The sequence below is a fragment of the Notamacropus eugenii genome, chromosome 1, assembly GCF_028372415.1.
Source record: "Notamacropus eugenii isolate mMacEug1 chromosome 1, mMacEug1.pri_v2, whole genome shotgun sequence".
Classification (NCBI taxonomy): Eukaryota; Metazoa; Chordata; class Mammalia; order Diprotodontia; family Macropodidae; genus Notamacropus; species Notamacropus eugenii.
The window spans coordinates 291,087,382-291,103,395 of NC_092872.1; the positions used below are offsets into that span (position 1 = coordinate 291,087,382).

Genomic DNA, 16,014 nt, shown 5'->3' on the forward strand with positions numbered 1-16,014 from the left:
CATCATGCCTCAATAATCAAGACTGGTCCCTCTGGCTACTGGGGCCTAGAGAGGTGGGACTCATAGGCACTAAAGACAGGATTTGAATCCAAGTCCTCAGCCTCCAAATCCTCAGGCCTTCCCAGCATCTCTCCTCCCTCTCTTTCTATCCCTCCCTCAGTGACCTAACTTGGTTCAAGAAAGCGATAGCCACCTTCTAGTCCAGTTCTGTGGGTCCTGGCCCCGGGCCCCTGGTGTACATCTTCCCCTCCTCCTCTCTCCCTCCCTGTGGCCCCCACAGAGTGACAAGGCAGACTGTGCGGGCCCATGGGGGTCTGGCTCTTCTGCTGTCCTCTGAACTGACAGACTGCTTTGTATTTGTTTTTCAGTGCAAATGGTCCAGGAAAGGCTTCCTGCGGACGAGGTGGTGCGTCTCTGATTGGTACGTCACGGCTGGTCCCGGGGGTGGCAGGGCATGGGCCCCACATCCACTTTGGTCTTCTTAACCAGTAGCACCCTGGGGACCATCCGGTGCCTTTAGGTGAGGACAGTGGAGACTGTCCCAGAAGGGTGATGTCCGTTTGTGAGCAGCGAGAATGTCCACACTGCATAAGGGCCAGGCCTTTCCCCTCAGGCCTCTGGAGCCCCAGGAATAGGTTCCTGCCACCCCCCATATCAGAAGGGCCTTTATTATTCCTTTAGATGCTGGCCAATTTGGCTTTTCTTTCCTGTCCTGGCATCCCTGAGCTGATCTGTCCTCCCCAACCCCCTTCCTGCTCTGTCCTATGAAAGGCCCTGCTGAGGAGCAGAGAACATCCCACCTGTGTCTAGTGGACACCCTCTCACCAGCCAACTAGGAGCAGGGTGGGTTGGGGCAGGGTGGAACAGGCCTAGTCCAAGGCCAGCCTACAGGCTTGTATTTCAGTCACACGCAGCTCTGGCCACTATCCCCCCAGCCCACGAAGTGATGGAAATTGTGTCCAGTGGCCAGGGCCTGTGTCCTGAACCTCATGTGGCGGGAGGAGCCACATGACCAAGCTCCCCCACCAGGCCCTTCAATTCCAGGGCCTGGAATCATGGCCACATGGCTTCCCCTGGGTCACCTGTTCCTCTCCTCACTCAGACCCTTGCTGGCCTTGTTGAACCATGGAGGTCCCCCCCCTTGGTCTCCCTCTGGCCTCTCTGAGCGCTGCTGAGGGTCCATCAATCAGGAGAGGCAACTGGGAGGTGGGAAGAACGCTAGCCAAGTCCCCAGAGTTCTTTCAGCCTCAGTTTCCTCAGCTGTAAAATATGAGCAAGAGCCTGTGGGGGTCAGGCTTGTGGCAAGGAGCAGATGAGAGAATCTAGAAATGCGAATTCTCATTGGAGCCAATGTAGAAACCCCTGGGGCTAGCTCTCAGCACCCTGCATAGGCTCCCTTTCCATTCTTCTCGCATTCCCGTGGGGGAGCCTGTGATCAGCTCCAGTACCCAGACCTTGGCATCAGGTGGGGCGGGGCCAGGCCCTCAGCTGCCCAGGGCATTCTCACCCATGTCTGCCCTCCCTCTCTACAGTGCCTTTGACCTGGTGAACATCCACCTTTTCCATGATGCTTCCAATCTGATTGCTTGGGAGACCAGCCCATCGGTGTATTCTGGAATTCGGCACAAGGCCCTGGCTTACGTGCTTGACCGGTAGGTTTTGTTGGCCCCACACCCTCCTTGCCCTGCCAGCCTCTCCAGGTTTGGGAGGGGTGGGCATCAGACTATGCTTCTAGGATCTTCCCTGACCCCTGGGCATCAGGGCACCCTGTCCATCATGGCTGGTGGGGGGCTCCTCTGATAGACCTGGAAATGCGACAACAACCCCAGCGGATCTCATGCATCGTGCCTGCCCATCCAGACTCTCCCAGGGGGATTTCCACAAAAGTCGCTGTGTCCTCCTGGAGCCGTGGGACTGACAGCAGGGAGAGGGGAGCACTCTGGGCATGGATGTCTGGCTTCACACAGTGGTGATGATGATGTGCTCTCTGCCATCCCTTCCCCAGCACCCTCTGGCCCCTCCCTGTGCCCTGGAGGCCCTGCTGTCCTCTCTCCCAGATTCTTTGACTCAGAGTTTTCCTGGGGGTGAGTTCTCCCTTCCTGGGCAGAGTGCATGTCCTGAGGTGCCCTGCACCATCATTTGTGACCCCCAGGGAGCAGCCAAGAGCCTCTGAGGGGCCAAGGGAGCAGATAGCCCCTCCCATCTGAGCTGAGCTGTCCTTAAAAGGAAGTCCCTTCCCCTCTGTTATCTCTGCTTCTCCCCCAGTGAGAGGGTAGTTGTGAACCCCTAGCCCCTGACCCCACCTCAGAGGGACTGGGAGAGTTTGGGAGTCACCCATGGTCAGATCGGGAGCAGAGGCTTATGGGTGCTGAGCATGTGCCCCCTGATCTAGTCCTACCTACTCCACAGCTCCTGCCTGTGCCCTTCCCTTCTCTGAAGGCCCATCTCTGAGGCCAGACCCTGCACAGAGACTCCCTTCTCTCCCCCTCAGGACCTCTCTGTCTGTGCCTTGGCTCCCCCTGCGAAGTCCTATGGGATGTTTCTGGGCATGCTGTCCCCAACTTCCTACCTCCCTCAGGAATTCAGATGGATCAAGGAGTTCTCTCCTTTGTGCCCAGCTTGGAGCTCAAAGCTGGGGCTAGAAAGGAAAGATAAGGGGGTCATTCTTGCTGTATGGGGGGCAGGTAGGGTGTGGGGGGAAAACTGGGAAACCTCCTCCAGCCAGTGTGGATGGAGAATACAGGGGATGTAGGCCTCCCCATCCTTTCCTCTGATGCCCCAATCCTGGCACAGACCCCGGTCATCCCACACCAGGATTGCTCCACTAGCTGTTAGGGATCTGCCTGCGGGCTGTCCTCCCTTCAGGCACAGGTGGGGCCATGTCACCCCCTACTTAATAACCTCCCTGCACCCCTGCCTGGCCACCTCCCCCCAGGGCCTTGTTTCCTCAGGTCTGCTCATAGCCTGTCCTCCCCGCCCCCCCAGAGACAGTCTGGTGTTCATTTGGTGTGTGGTGATTTAGGCACAGATTGTCCTTCAGAGCAGATGTTCCTTGAGGGCAGGGCTTGTCCCACCTGGGGGCTTTGCCTTCCTCTCCTCCAGTATGCACCCGTACACAGTGGGCACTTGATAAATGTCTGTGGTTTGATTCATCAATTGATCAGTTGTGAGGTTGACTGACCTCCAGTTGACTCAGACTTTGAATAGCCGCTCTCCCCACCAGTGCTGTAGGGCCACCTCAGGCTAACCCGCCCGTAGGTTCAGGTATCCTACCCTCTTCCTGCTCTGCCTGCTTCGCATAGATGTGGGTCTATGGTTCTGTCCTTTGTCACCTTCCGAATATCCTGAGTGCAGGTAATGGCTTAGTGTCCCCGCAGGCCTCTGGACCCCCATGGCAGCCCATTCTGCATCTTCCTTTTGGCCTGAGGGGGGAGGTGTCTGTGAGCTCTAAGCGGGCCAGTCTGGAGACCCCCCACGACGCCCCAGGGACTGCGGCCCAGGGGCCAGGCCTGCTCGCTGTGGGGCCACACGTCATTAAAATGTGACCCTCGCCAATAGCAGCGTGGGCTTTCGGGGGCGCGAGCAGTGCTGGGGCTTTGCATTCCCGTGAATCAGCCTTTTGAGAGCTCAGCCAGCCGGAGCCGGGGACCTCCAGAGCGCAGCACAAAGAGGGAGTCGGGGGCTTGGTGAATAATGGGCAGCCCCTGTCAGCAGCCACCAGCAGGGTCTTTTCTGCTCCACTGATGGGGGAGGACAATGCCGAGGAGCTCCCTTTGACGGAGCATTGCCACCAACAGTGTCCCCATTCAGGGGCTTTGGGAACCCAGGGGCCATTGTGCGCATCCCTCCTGCAGCAGCAGGGATGGACTGGGCTGCTTCCCCTGATGCTGATCTGCCCCTTTCTTGCGCCAGCCTCCCCTCCAGTGCAGGGAGCTCCCAGGCCTTCCTCCCAGTTCAGCCTGCTTCCTTCCACGGGGAGGCTCCAGCCTCTGCCTCGGCCGGCCCTTGGCTTCCTACATTCTCATTGAAATCTCCTGGGTGGTCAACCCGGGTGATAGCCTGGTCGCTCCTCCCCAAGCTCGGACCCAGCTGACTGCTGAGGTGTACAGGTTGAGGGCTGCCAAGTGAAGGGAGGGGCACACACAGACAAGGAAGGGAGACTTCCCCCCCACTCACCCCCCCACATACATACTCATGTACATACACACACACACTCACCCCCACACGTGCACCTCTTCATCCTCATGCTGTCATTCACCCACACACATATATACATACATACTTATACACACCCCCCACACACTCTCACCCACACAATACATACATACTTATATGTATACACACATACTCATACTCTCCCACATACACCCTCACGTATCCTCTCACACCCACCCACACATAATAGACTCATCCATACAGTCATCATCACCTACACACATCCTCTAGAGGTGAAAGGCCCAGATAATTGGTTGATGAAAGAAGATTTGGGCCAGATCACCTGGTGCCTTCCCAGGCACGCCCTGGAAGACCCACAGAACCATGACCCTCACACATGTGCCCATCTTGGCCTTGCCTGATTTTCCCCTTATTGAGGTGCGGGGGCTCCAGAGGGCACACTGGAGGAGGCCGAGGAGCCCCCAGCCCAGCACAGTAATGAGCACTTAACATCTCAGCCACAGTCTGGCCTGCTGAGCAGGATGGGCAGCCCCCGTGGACCAAGGAAACTTCCCAAAGCCCTCCACACCATTCAGGTCCGTGAAATGGGATTTTTTTTTTACCAGTGACAGAGCTCTTCTGTCCCCCTTTGGAAATGGGGCCGGGCCTCGCTCAACAGAAACATTTTTCCATTCCGACTGTGAAATCCCGGCGTGAAGCAGCCTTTGTGCGCACCATCATTTTCTCACAAATATAGTCCATTGTCAGATTGCCGGAGTTAATTTGATCAACATTGGAGCATTTAACTTTTGTGCCCGCTCAAAGGAGCTGTTTCATGCCCATTTGGGGCATTCAAAAGAGATGATTACCAGAAAAATAATGTGCCCGTGCACAATTGGGAGCAATTAGTTTCCCAGGGAGCGGCGAGTGATGCACGGCCTCCACATAGCTCCCCTTTGTCGCTCTGTGGATGGTCATCAGTCAGCTGTCACCTCGGCTCAAAGACCCCTCCAATCTCAATGTTTCTCTTGAGGCTTTTCCCAGAACAGGCAGATGAATGAGCCAAAGAAAAGCCACTTGGTCTCTAGGCAAAGGAAAACTCGACTCGAAAGATGTGGGTCATTTCAGAAGCCCCCAGAAGTCACTACAGCATCCTGGCTGCTTCACCCGGAATGTGTGTGTGTGTGTGTGTGTGTGTGTGTGTGTGTGTGTGTGTGTTTGTGCATGCATAGGGGGTGAGTTATGAGTGAGTGAATGTGTGTGTGGGGGCGTACTGTGGTGTAGGGGTGAGGGTGGCTGCCAGAGCTGTTGATTGGGGGAGGGGGAGGTCTGCTCTGGGCTCCCTCTCAGCTTGAAGAAATTTAGGTCCTTAATTCAGCCACTTTCTCAGTACCCAAAGCTGACCTGGAACCCTTCCAGCCATCCAGACAGCACTGGTCACTAGGACCCTATCCTCACAGAAGCATCTTGTTCAGGCCTATTACAGTAAAGGACTCTCTCTCTCTCTCTCTCTCTCTCTCTCTCTCTCTGTCTCTCTCTGTCTCTCTCTGTGTCTCTCTCTCTCTCTGTGTCTCTGTGTGTGTGTGTGTGTGTGTGTGTCTGTCTGTCTCTCTCTCTCTCTTCCTTTCCCTTTTCTTCCCCCGCTCCCTCCTTCTGTCCTTCCCTCCTCTCTCCCACCTAGATCTCTCCCTCTTTCCCCCTCTCCCTCCCCCCTCTATCTCTGTCTTTCTAATTTGAATCACTGTATAAAATCCCCTCCCAAGAAGAGAAGCATGTATCATGTTTTAGGCAGCTATACCATATGTGTAAGTACATGCTCACGTAGACTTTCAGGTTATATATGTGTGCCTTCCATGCATGTAGTTTACGGTCACCCCTCTCATACACATGTACATGTTGCTGTCCTCCATTCTTTGGGGTCCAGTTCCCATGTGCCCAGCCATGGCTGATCAGCTCTTCCTGAGCTCAGAGCGCTCTGGCGCAGCTTGGGCACAGTGGTCCATGCACGCATTCCCTTGGAGTTCCTTCATATCTGCATCCCTCTCTGAGGGTGTGCCCCACTGGGCCATGCTGGGCCAGGGTCTCAAACAGATCCTCAGGGAAAGCCACCACCAGTGACCACCGGTCCCAAATTTCCTCGTTCAGGCGGCCTTCCCAGGCTGCTTTGCTGTGCTCCATTTGCCCTTTTGTTGTTCATTGGGAACAAGAAGCCCAATGTTCCTGTTCCCCAAGGCAGCCACGTGCTCGCCCAGGTCAGTCTCTGTGTAGTTAGGGTGGTTGAGCAGGGAATGAGAGCAGGGGAGAGTTTAAGAAAAGAGGAGGGAAGGCAGCGAGCACCAACTCTGAGACTTGTCAGACAGAAGCTCAGCTCCCTGTCGTGGCCATGCAGGCGCAAGGAGCGTTTCTCTGGTTTGTTTGTTTTGTTCAGTTGGGCACAAAACAGTGCCTGGCCAATGCTCAGGTAGGCAGAAAGGGATGGGAACAAGCATTCATTAAGCACCTCTAGTGTACCAGGCACTCTTGCCACCCTCTGCATCCTAGCCCCCTTTGGGCTCATTGAGGCCCCTCCTTGGTGTGGTAGCAGTCCTCAGCGCTGACCAGCTTCCTGGTTGTGCCCAGTTTGGGGTTGGGATGCCCTGAGGATGCCCCAGAAGGTGGGAGAATCTGCACCCGCCTTGATTGGCCCTGGCATGGGTATTGCTGCCATTATGAGTGGCAGGTTCTCACTGCATCAGCTCCATCTCTGAGAATGCTCACAGTTTCATTGGAATTGCTCCCCTCCTGCTGATTAATTTGCACAGAAATGGAGATAAATTGTTCAGTGACTTTGGAGATCTCTGCCTGTAGCTCAGAGTAATGAGCAGTTCAGCTGTGAGCTAGGAGGGTGGCCACCATATTCCTCAGGTTTCCCCATGTGATCCCCATTTTGAGAAAAGAAAGTCTAATGTTATGCAGAGAAACCTCTTGCCAAACCATGTATCCCAGTTTTCAGTTCATAAAATAACCCTTGTAGTTACATGAAATGACTTAGCACAGCTAAAATTTGGGGGGTCTTTTTAGTGATGTCTAGTTAGTTAAGAATTGCCTTGACTTAGCGATGTGAGGAACCGAAATTCCATGGTTAGCTGTGAGCTGTGCACAGATCCTGCCCTGATGTTCTGGAGGTGACCCTTGTAAATGGGTGTTTTGGGATCCCACTGGTTTTGAGACAACAGAAATAACTACAGGAAACAAAGATGGAAGGGCTTCTTGGTCGACCGCTTCGTGGGTCCTAGCCTGGCCTTGCAAGAGAGGAGAAGAGTCCAGGAGGCAAAATGTGTCATATCCACAGTGGACAGAGCCTTTGCTTCTTCTTGTCTACATGGGAATTGTCATAGATACAACTAATGAGAGGTGCACTCCACTCAGGAGGGTCACTGGGACACCCTCCTTGCCCTTGCCCTGCTGACAGTGGATCTCTCCCCTGGGAAGACACACTGCTCCATATGATGGGGTGATGGCTATTTAGAAAGACCTCTGCTTTCTGGTGGCTCGGCTAGGGGTGAGCAGGGGGAAGACCCCCTTTTATGGAGGCTCAGCCGGAGGTGAAGTGGGAGAGACCCCCCTTTCTGGAGGCTTGGCCAGAGGTGAGCAGGGCAAGCAACAGGAGGCTCAGCTGGGGGTGACCCAGGCTTGTGGGGTGGGCAGGGCCTCCAGAGCTTGCTTCCACTACAAGTCTTTAACCTGCAGCCTCCTGCGATGGCAGTAAGTGACAAGTCCTTCCATCATTAGACATGACTTCTATTACATCAGGCGGCCGTCAGCGTCGCAAACCCATCAAGGCAGAGCAAGGCAGAATTTCCAAGGCCTAAAAAATTGATTTTTATAGCTCTTCTTGTATATTAGGTATATAATATTGATGTGGTCCTTCTCTTAGCCTTAATAGCTCCTGACAAGGGAATTAATTTTAAAAAACACAGCATTTCCCCCAAAATGGCACCATATGGGAATTAAAAATGGCCCTGCCAGCTGGGGGAGGCAGGTCTGGCGTGGGCCGTCCAGGCCGATGATTACCGAGTTTTTCTGACAACTGTTTTCATCTCGCTACTCGACCTTTGGAGATTGTTGGGTGTTATTAATTGCTGCTGGCTATCCTATCAGAGAGAGTAGGACAGAAATATGATGAAGGTCAGCCTTTTAATGACAGGATTACAGCGCTTGAGACACGCCAGTGAAAACACTTGCATTAGGTCATTTCAGGCACACTTAGCCTGTCACCAGGGAAGTCTTCCTTGGAACAGATTGTCCTCTCTGGACTCCAGGGGCAGAGAGGAGGTGGGGGGAACAGGGATCCAGAAGCAGCTTTGGTTCCCCAGAGCTTGCTCCCCAGTGGTGGCTCAAGATCAGGCAAGGCCATGAGTCAGTGTGGTCCCTGGCATTGAGGCAGCCCCCGTCCCTCCCACCTCCACCACCCCCCAACTCCATGTTCATCTTCCCCAAGATGTCTCTGGGTTTGCTTTCTACCTTGAAGTGGGTCTCCTGGACATTGCCCGTACCCAGTAGGGGATGGTCCTGCCTACTTGCCCCATACCCACCCCATCAGCCACTGTTTTGTGTAAATGCGGCTGCATGTTGGCAGGGGGCCCACAGCCCCAGGACCATTTCCACCTTCTCTTGGCTGCTTGTCAGAGTCCCCATTGCCTGCAGTAACCTCTCAGTAACCTTCCCCAGTCCCCTTTTGGAACAGTGGGGTTTCCCAGTGGCTTGGCCTGGGCAGGAGAGTGCATGCCCTCCATTGTCTCAGCCCCAACATCGCTTCTGAACACTTCAGTGACCACAGAAAATGCTGGCATTTTCTACCTCATGCACCAACACCCTAGGGACTGGCTCTGTCAGAGGGCCGCCAGAACTGGCCCATTGGACCGCAGAGGTTCTGAGAGCATGGGTGCCTGGGGCCAGGCAGACTTCACCCTCTCCTCACCCCAGACAGGCAGCAGAGAGGGGCTGGGAAGGGTGGTTCATGGGTGCTGGCAGTAGATGGACACCGGCGATTTTCTCAGCACCCTGTTGCTGTTCAGAGCCCTCTCTGTGTGGGCCCAGACAGTATGAGGGGGAGGCTGGTTCCAGAGGAGGAGGTCTGGCAGCCTCCTCAGGAGGGCCCATCCCTGGCCTCCTCTTCCTCTGCTCCAGAACTGTCCCCATTCAGCGGCCTGACAGAGCCGGGGGTGGGGTGGGTTTTGTTGTGTTTTTAAAGGAGAAAAAAGGCCTTTTCAGGAGTGTTGGGTTGGGATGAATCGGCCCGGGAAGTGTGTTTATAGACTGAGCTTGGAACTTTGTCTTTGTGTGGGAATGTTGGGGACACGTCCCGGTCTGCCTGAATGAACTGGGATGACGCAGCGAATGCGGTGCCCTGCTGGGGGCCAGGGCAGGGCCAGCCCAGACCTCCCACCGCTCACCATTCAGTACCGACTCTCCAGAGCTCATTTTTCCCATCCCCTCAATGCGGTCAGCTCCCTTGACAAATGGCAAAGTCAATTTTCACACTAAAGGCCCGAGAAGTACTTTAGGAGATCATCATGTAAACAGAAGGTTACCTTCTGACCCACTGCCGATACCTTGGCTCGGGACAAAACCCGCCAGGCGATTACATTAGGCATGGCTATTAGTGGGATAATGCCACTGATGCCTCCAGCCTTGCCTGCCTCCCAAGGGTCTCCCTGACCAGCTGGTTCAGCTAATGGATGTGTGGGAGCACGTCTGGGCGCAAGAGGCGTTTGCACACAGGGCCCTCTGTCCCCAGCCCCTCCCTTTCCATTCTCCATCAACCTGTTGGGCTCAGTCCTGGCCATGGCTAGGGAGGGGGCAGAGATGACAAAGATACTGGAGGGGCTGAAAACGGAAGCCCTTTGTGGGCCTGTTAAAGCAAGTGGCCTGATTTGGAGTGGCAAGAGAGTGATCTGGTCAGGGCATGGGGGGTGGAGGGAGAGCTGAAAGGGTCCTTAAAGCCAAACAGGAGCTGCCCTGTTCAGTCCCAGAGATCTTTGGCTGAGGCAGCCTGGCACAGCAGGGCTGGCATGGGCCTGGTGGAGGTGGGGGGCTTTGGGTGCAGAGCACCAAATACACTGGCAGACTTGGTTGGTGTAAGAGTGGATTTCCCCTTTTCCTTCTTTTATGGGTTTATTGCCAGAGATAGTGGCAGCACATATTTGAGGAGGAAGGTGATGGAAAGATGAAAGATTCCAGTCTTTTTTTTCCCTGAAGAATCAGTTAAAAAAAAAAGACAACCCCTCCAATCCCCCACCCACACACTTCTGTAAGCAGCCTTCTGAAACTGCCCAGCAGCATGTGCCCACATAGAGGCTGGCCCCTCCTTCTGTGGCAGGCCTGTGTGGAGGGTGGCCCTTCCAAGGATTTGCTGAAGAAGAGGAAGGCAAGGCACAGCTCCTCATGATCTTTGGGAAAGGCCTTTGGAGTGGTCCTTGGGCATCCCTGTGCACATCAGTTCTGTCCCATATGCCCTGACCCTGATCAGGGGCAGACCCAGGTGCTGCCCATGCTTGTGGGCTGGTGCATCAGGCACATGCAGGCCATGGGCCACACGACAGAGGATATGGGTGTGGGGTGCCACGTTCGAGCCAGATACCAAAGAGCCTCACAGCAGGACTTGTACCAAACCCAGAGTCACTGAGAGTAAGGGCAGTGGAAGGAGCTTGTGAGGAGGGGGCCTTTGTCTGAGCTGTGGGGGATCACAGGGGGCTCCATCCTTGGTCACTGGCAGCCCTGAAAAACCCCAGCCTTGCCTTTCACTTAAGAGAGAAGGGTCAACTTCCTCTTGTCTCCAGGGCCTGTGGTGCAGGTCATTAGAGAGACACTGGCAGCCTCAGGAGGGTCAGTGAGCGCTCCCTGAGAGGCCTGGCTTGGTCATCTCCCCGGGAATGCCTCCTGCTTGGGGGATTCCTGCTGGCATGTCTGTCCCCCTCTCCAGCTGCCCAGGAGGCAAGACGTGTGAATTGGTCTGTCATTGTCAGTCTCTCAGTCTCTTTTTCTCCCAGCCATCTCTCAATCTGTCCTCTAGCTATCGTCCATCTCAAGTCTGCTGGTCACTTCATTCTCTGCAGAGCCAAGCAGGTCTTGGAGTATTTTCTGGTTCACAACATATTCTCACTACAAGCTCATTAGAAGTGGGCTGGGCCCAGCATCTCTTCTTGTCCCCATTGTAGAGAAGGGCTTCCTCAGGCCCAGACCTGGGCTCCCCTAGTGCCTTCTTTGGGCCTAGCCAGGACTCCACCTGTGGCTGCCTGTCTCTGGGTCCCTTCCTATTTCTAGGTGGCCCCATTTCAAGCTCTCCTGAATGGCAGGTCACTCCCCTGCCTTTTTTAGCACTAGCACGGACTGCATTGAAAACAGCTTGCTGCTGGACAAGGCCACGGATGCCTCTCTGGGGTATCCCCCAGCTCTGCTCACGGTGCGCATCGGGAGAAGACTTACCAGGAGCAGCAGGGAAGGGGCTGGGGTCTGTGTCTCTATTGTGTGTACTGTTCTCTGGTGCTTCTGGGGGAGCCAGCTTCTCCCCATAGTTGCACCATGATGGCAGCAGCCTGAGTGGGATGATTAATTTAATAGAGAAGCAAACTGAGCCCCAGAGAGTGAAGGGGCTGGCTTATTAAAGAATATCCTTCATCCCTGCAGAGTTCTTTCTTAGGGGGATGGGAAACTCAAGGCAGGGGGTGCTCTTGCTATCCTGGTTGGACCTGGAGGTTGGGAGTATGGGCCCAGCTCATAGCACATCAAAGCTGGATAGAACACACTTAAGTAGCATTCCATTAAGCACCTACTGTGTACCCACATCCACCACCACCCCCAGACATTCTGCCCAAGCAGAGTCCACGTTGTGGGGCCTTTCTTCTTCCCATCATTCAGATCAATCACCATCAGGGATAACTTGATTCAAGGCACATCTTAGAGAAATGATAGTGATGGGAGACAGGCGATTCCTAATGCAAAGTGAAAATTACCCAACCTAATCAGCTACAAACAGCAGCTGGCCTGAGACTGGGGGTACCTCAGCCCCTGGGCCCCCACAGAGGCTGTGCCATGTGGAGGAGGAGGCTATAGCACTAAGCTTTGCTGACTTAACAGGATCTATGTGGTAAGGGAAAGTGAGGAGTTGAGGATCATATGAGGTTTCCAATCTGGGAGACCAAAAGGATGGGGCCCCTTCAACAGAACTAAGGAAGTTTGAGGAGCGGGTGGTTCACAATAAGTGACCAACTCTGCCTTAGACAGAATGGCTTTTCAGTATCATTGGGACATGCGACCTGTCTTCTGTGGGAGGTCTTTCACAGCACACACATACACATACACGCACATGCACACATGCATGCAGACACATCCATTTGGGAGAGGCCTGGGAGGTGGGTGTTGGGTGGCCAGGGGCCTCTAGTGCCTGGACTTATCATGTCAGGCTGAGCAGGACAGGGTATAGGGCAGGGGGAACTGGAGAGTAGATGGGGTTAGTCAAGACAGGGCCAAAGCCATGGCCTGGGAGAGGCCTGAGGGGAGGAACCAGTCTCCCTGGGTTTAGGAAGGAGGAAACCTGGAGAGCCATGGAGGGAGAGAGGGATGTCAGGTCTGACCACTCCCTTCTGAAGCTTTGGGAGGTCTCAATGTGGGCTGAGTGCCCAGGACAGTATTTCAAACTCCATTCCCATGGCTCCAGCCTCTTCACTCTATTCTACCTGCTACCAAGGACCATTACCCCCATTTCCAGATGAAAACACAGGCTCAGAAGTCTCATGGGAATGCAGTGATAGCTTGTAGGCTTGATTTCAGGCCCTCTGAGTCCTTGGCCAGGGGCGTTCTGTACTGTCACTGTAGCCCAGCCCTTTTTGCCTTGATGGCCTGAATGTGGCTCACACAGAGAGAGGGCAGTGAGGACCTCATTGTCCACCAGTGCCTTTGGCCTCAGCCAGTGACTGGCCTGGCATCTTCCTTTCCCAAAGTTCAGTGCCTTTGTCTCCAAGATGGGGATGAGCAGACCCCTGGTGGCCCTTCCCAGGGCTACCATGGGAGGACCATGGGGTCTGGGTAAAGGTCTTCATGAAACTCAATCGTGGTTAGAAGTGGCTATTTTTACCCCTGAGGGCCAAAACCTCCCACTGAGGCCTACCAGCTTCTAGGGCCAATTGCAGCCTTTGCCTGAGAGGCAGGAGCTTCTGTCCAGATGCAGCAGTGAGGTGAGATAGCAGCAGGGAGAGGCAGGGTGCCCCACCCCAAGCTCCAGCAGCCCACAGAGGGTATTGTTGGAGGGCCACAGCTGTTCCTCCTGGGGATATCCTACTGAGAGACTTTTATCCTCCTCCCCCAGCCTTCTCTAAATTAGACCCACCCTTCTAGAAAGGTTTCCATTTCCAAGCTCACTTTTATATCTGGACAGTTGGCTTGTTATCCTGTGTGTCAGCAAGAACGTGTTGAGTCTGTGCCAGCTGGTGAGAGCCAGAGAACCCTGGGAGCAACAGGTAGAACCTTGCTCTTGGCTGAGTAAGGCATCTGCCCTCTAGGTATCCCTGTTAGGGGAAGACCCTTGGTGGGAGAGAGGGAGAGTTTGCCCTAAGCATCTACCTGGTGATATCATGCTAGGGTTCTAAGTTCTCATCTTGAAAACCATTTTGGTTTCTAATCTGTAGTGATCACATCTGTTCCAAGCCCCTCAGGGCCTGTGCAAGGGCGGGAAGGCATGGGACTCACCTCTCATCAAGGTGTGAGGAAACACTCTTCTCAGGAGCACCCCAGTTTGGAGGGGATCTCCAGGTCCTCCCTGGGCTCTCTGGTGGGTCAACTGCAGAGGCTCTGAACAAAGCCAGGCCTGATAGGCCTGTCTGGCCCTGTGAGACGTGACCCATAGCCGTGGATGGCCGAGGAAGTCTCCGAGGCATGGCTGCTGCAGAGGGAGGCTGGGTGCATTGCCACAGACTTGACTGGCCTGTGTGTATGAAAGGCAGCCACGGTAAGCTCCCAAGCACTCTATTTACTCCAGTCAAGGTCTGTTTTTCCTGAGAAGGAATGACTGGCTTCCTGCAGGAGAAATGGTGTCACCATCAGGCCTCGCCTGGCTGGGAATTTATCAGTCGCGCAATCTCTGGGAAATGAATGGTCATGACTTTAAAAGGACAGAGTTTCTTGAGTGGAGCCATAGCTCAGCAGTCCTCACACTGACTCCTCAGCCTGGAAACGTCCAAGCGTGACGGATCTCTGCAGATCTGTGGATGCTCTCAGCCCTCCATCCTCTCTGGGCTGGTCTGAGAAGCCCAAAGTGATGAGGCAGTCCCTCCCTCTGATTAGTTCCGTGCCCGCTCCCTGGGGCCAGTGAGCCTGGCCGGCTCCTGTCCTTTTCCCGAGGACTCATGGGGAATGTACTGGGAGTGAGGGCTCCCAGGGTCTGGCCTTGGATCTGGCTGACTCTTGCTCCTGGACAGTACTCCATCTGCCATTGCTGGCCTCTTGGATCCCAAGCTTGGAGCTAGGTCATGCAGCACCTCCTCTGGGAGGCCTTTCCTGATTCCTCCCCACATCAGCAGGTCCTTTTCTGGCTTGGGACATTCACATGTGTCTCCTCTGCAGATGGTATGGGCTGCTCAGGGCGAGAACAAGGGTGGCTTCGTTCCGGAAGTGGTCCGCACATAGCAGGCACTTCATGAATGCCACCGGCCCGTTGCTCAGCTGCTGTGGGAATTAGGGCCCTGCCTAGGTAACGAGGCACTTGTCTTCTCTTTCTTTCAGAATCATCGACCAGAGATTTGAGAAGGTGTCGTACTTTGTCTTTGGAGATTTCAACTTCCGATTGGACTCCCGATCCGTTGTGGAGGTGCGCTCGTCCTGGTCCTTGTGGGGGGCGGGGAGGGCTGGACTGCGCAGATGCTTTCAGTGGGAGCATCACCCTGGCTTCCCAGGGAATGAAAGGGGTGTGCTTCTCTGAGCTGGGCTGGGGGAGGCCTCCTCAGACTTACCTGTTGACTTAGGGTCCTGCTGGGCATTGGTGGCCATGGCATTGGGACTGTGGACAGCTGGTCAGGGCTTCTTCGTAGTCCTGTGGGAACATTCTTCTCAGGGAAGGGGAACCTTGCTGGGAGTTCCTGAGGCCCCCTTGAAAACCCTTCAGGGATGGGGTCTCTGGTTTAGAAATGGAAAGAACCTATTTATGCCCATGCCCACGGCTTCCTCGCATGTGTATGGGTGTGATTGTGTGTGTGAGAGAGACAGACAGAGACCAAGAGAGAGAGACAGAGTGGAGAGAGAGAGAGATTAGAGATAGACAGAGAGAGAGTGGAGAGACACACAGAGAGAGTAGGGACAGAGGCAGAGACAGAGAGAGATAGAGAGGAGAGACAGAGACACAGAGAGAGACAAGAGACCACCAAGTCTCCAAGGCCTTTGGCTGGGAGAGGATGGTTGGTGTACTGCCCTGAAGCATCCATCCTCTGAGTTTGTTGAGATGGTGCAGTGCTCTGTCAGCCTTTCCACGGAGGCTAGGGCCTCTGTCCCTCCCAGATGCTGTTGGGCGTCTTCTCTGGAGCTGATGAGGCTTTTTCTGGTCTGGACACTGGCTTGGCAGCGGGAGACACATGCAGAGAGAGGCTGGGACGAGTGACTGTAAAACCAGATAGTGAAAGATATGGGGAGATAGCCGGATGGGCTGGAGGGTGTGCCTGCCTCAGGAACAGCCCTAGGTTCAAGTCCTCCCTCCGACCCTCACTGGCTGGGTGGGGTGGCCTCTCACCTCTCCATGACCTCACAAGCTCTAGACAGTTTCAGAGATGCTCCCTACTCTGAGGAAGTCAAAGGCCTAGTTAAAGAACAGTAATTATGTCCCATTGGGGGTCC

The 16,014-nt window shown here is 54.7% G+C and overlaps 1 protein-coding gene across 5 annotated transcripts in view; it reads left to right on the forward strand.

Annotated features, from left to right (window-relative positions):
- The window catches only part of INPP5A (inositol polyphosphate-5-phosphatase A), a 227,238-nt gene that overhangs the window by 158,557 nt on the left and 52,667 nt on the right, over positions 1-16,014 (forward strand). For all 5 annotated transcript variants that reach the window (XM_072629126.1, XM_072629123.1, XM_072629124.1 and 2 more), the window contains 3 exons: positions 369-421; positions 1,533-1,652; positions 14,914-14,998. In XM_072629126.1, coding sequence (XP_072485227.1) covers positions 369-421; positions 1,533-1,652; positions 14,914-14,998 — 258 coding nt within the window. The remainder of the gene's footprint in view (positions 1-368; positions 422-1,532; positions 1,653-14,913; positions 14,999-16,014) is intronic.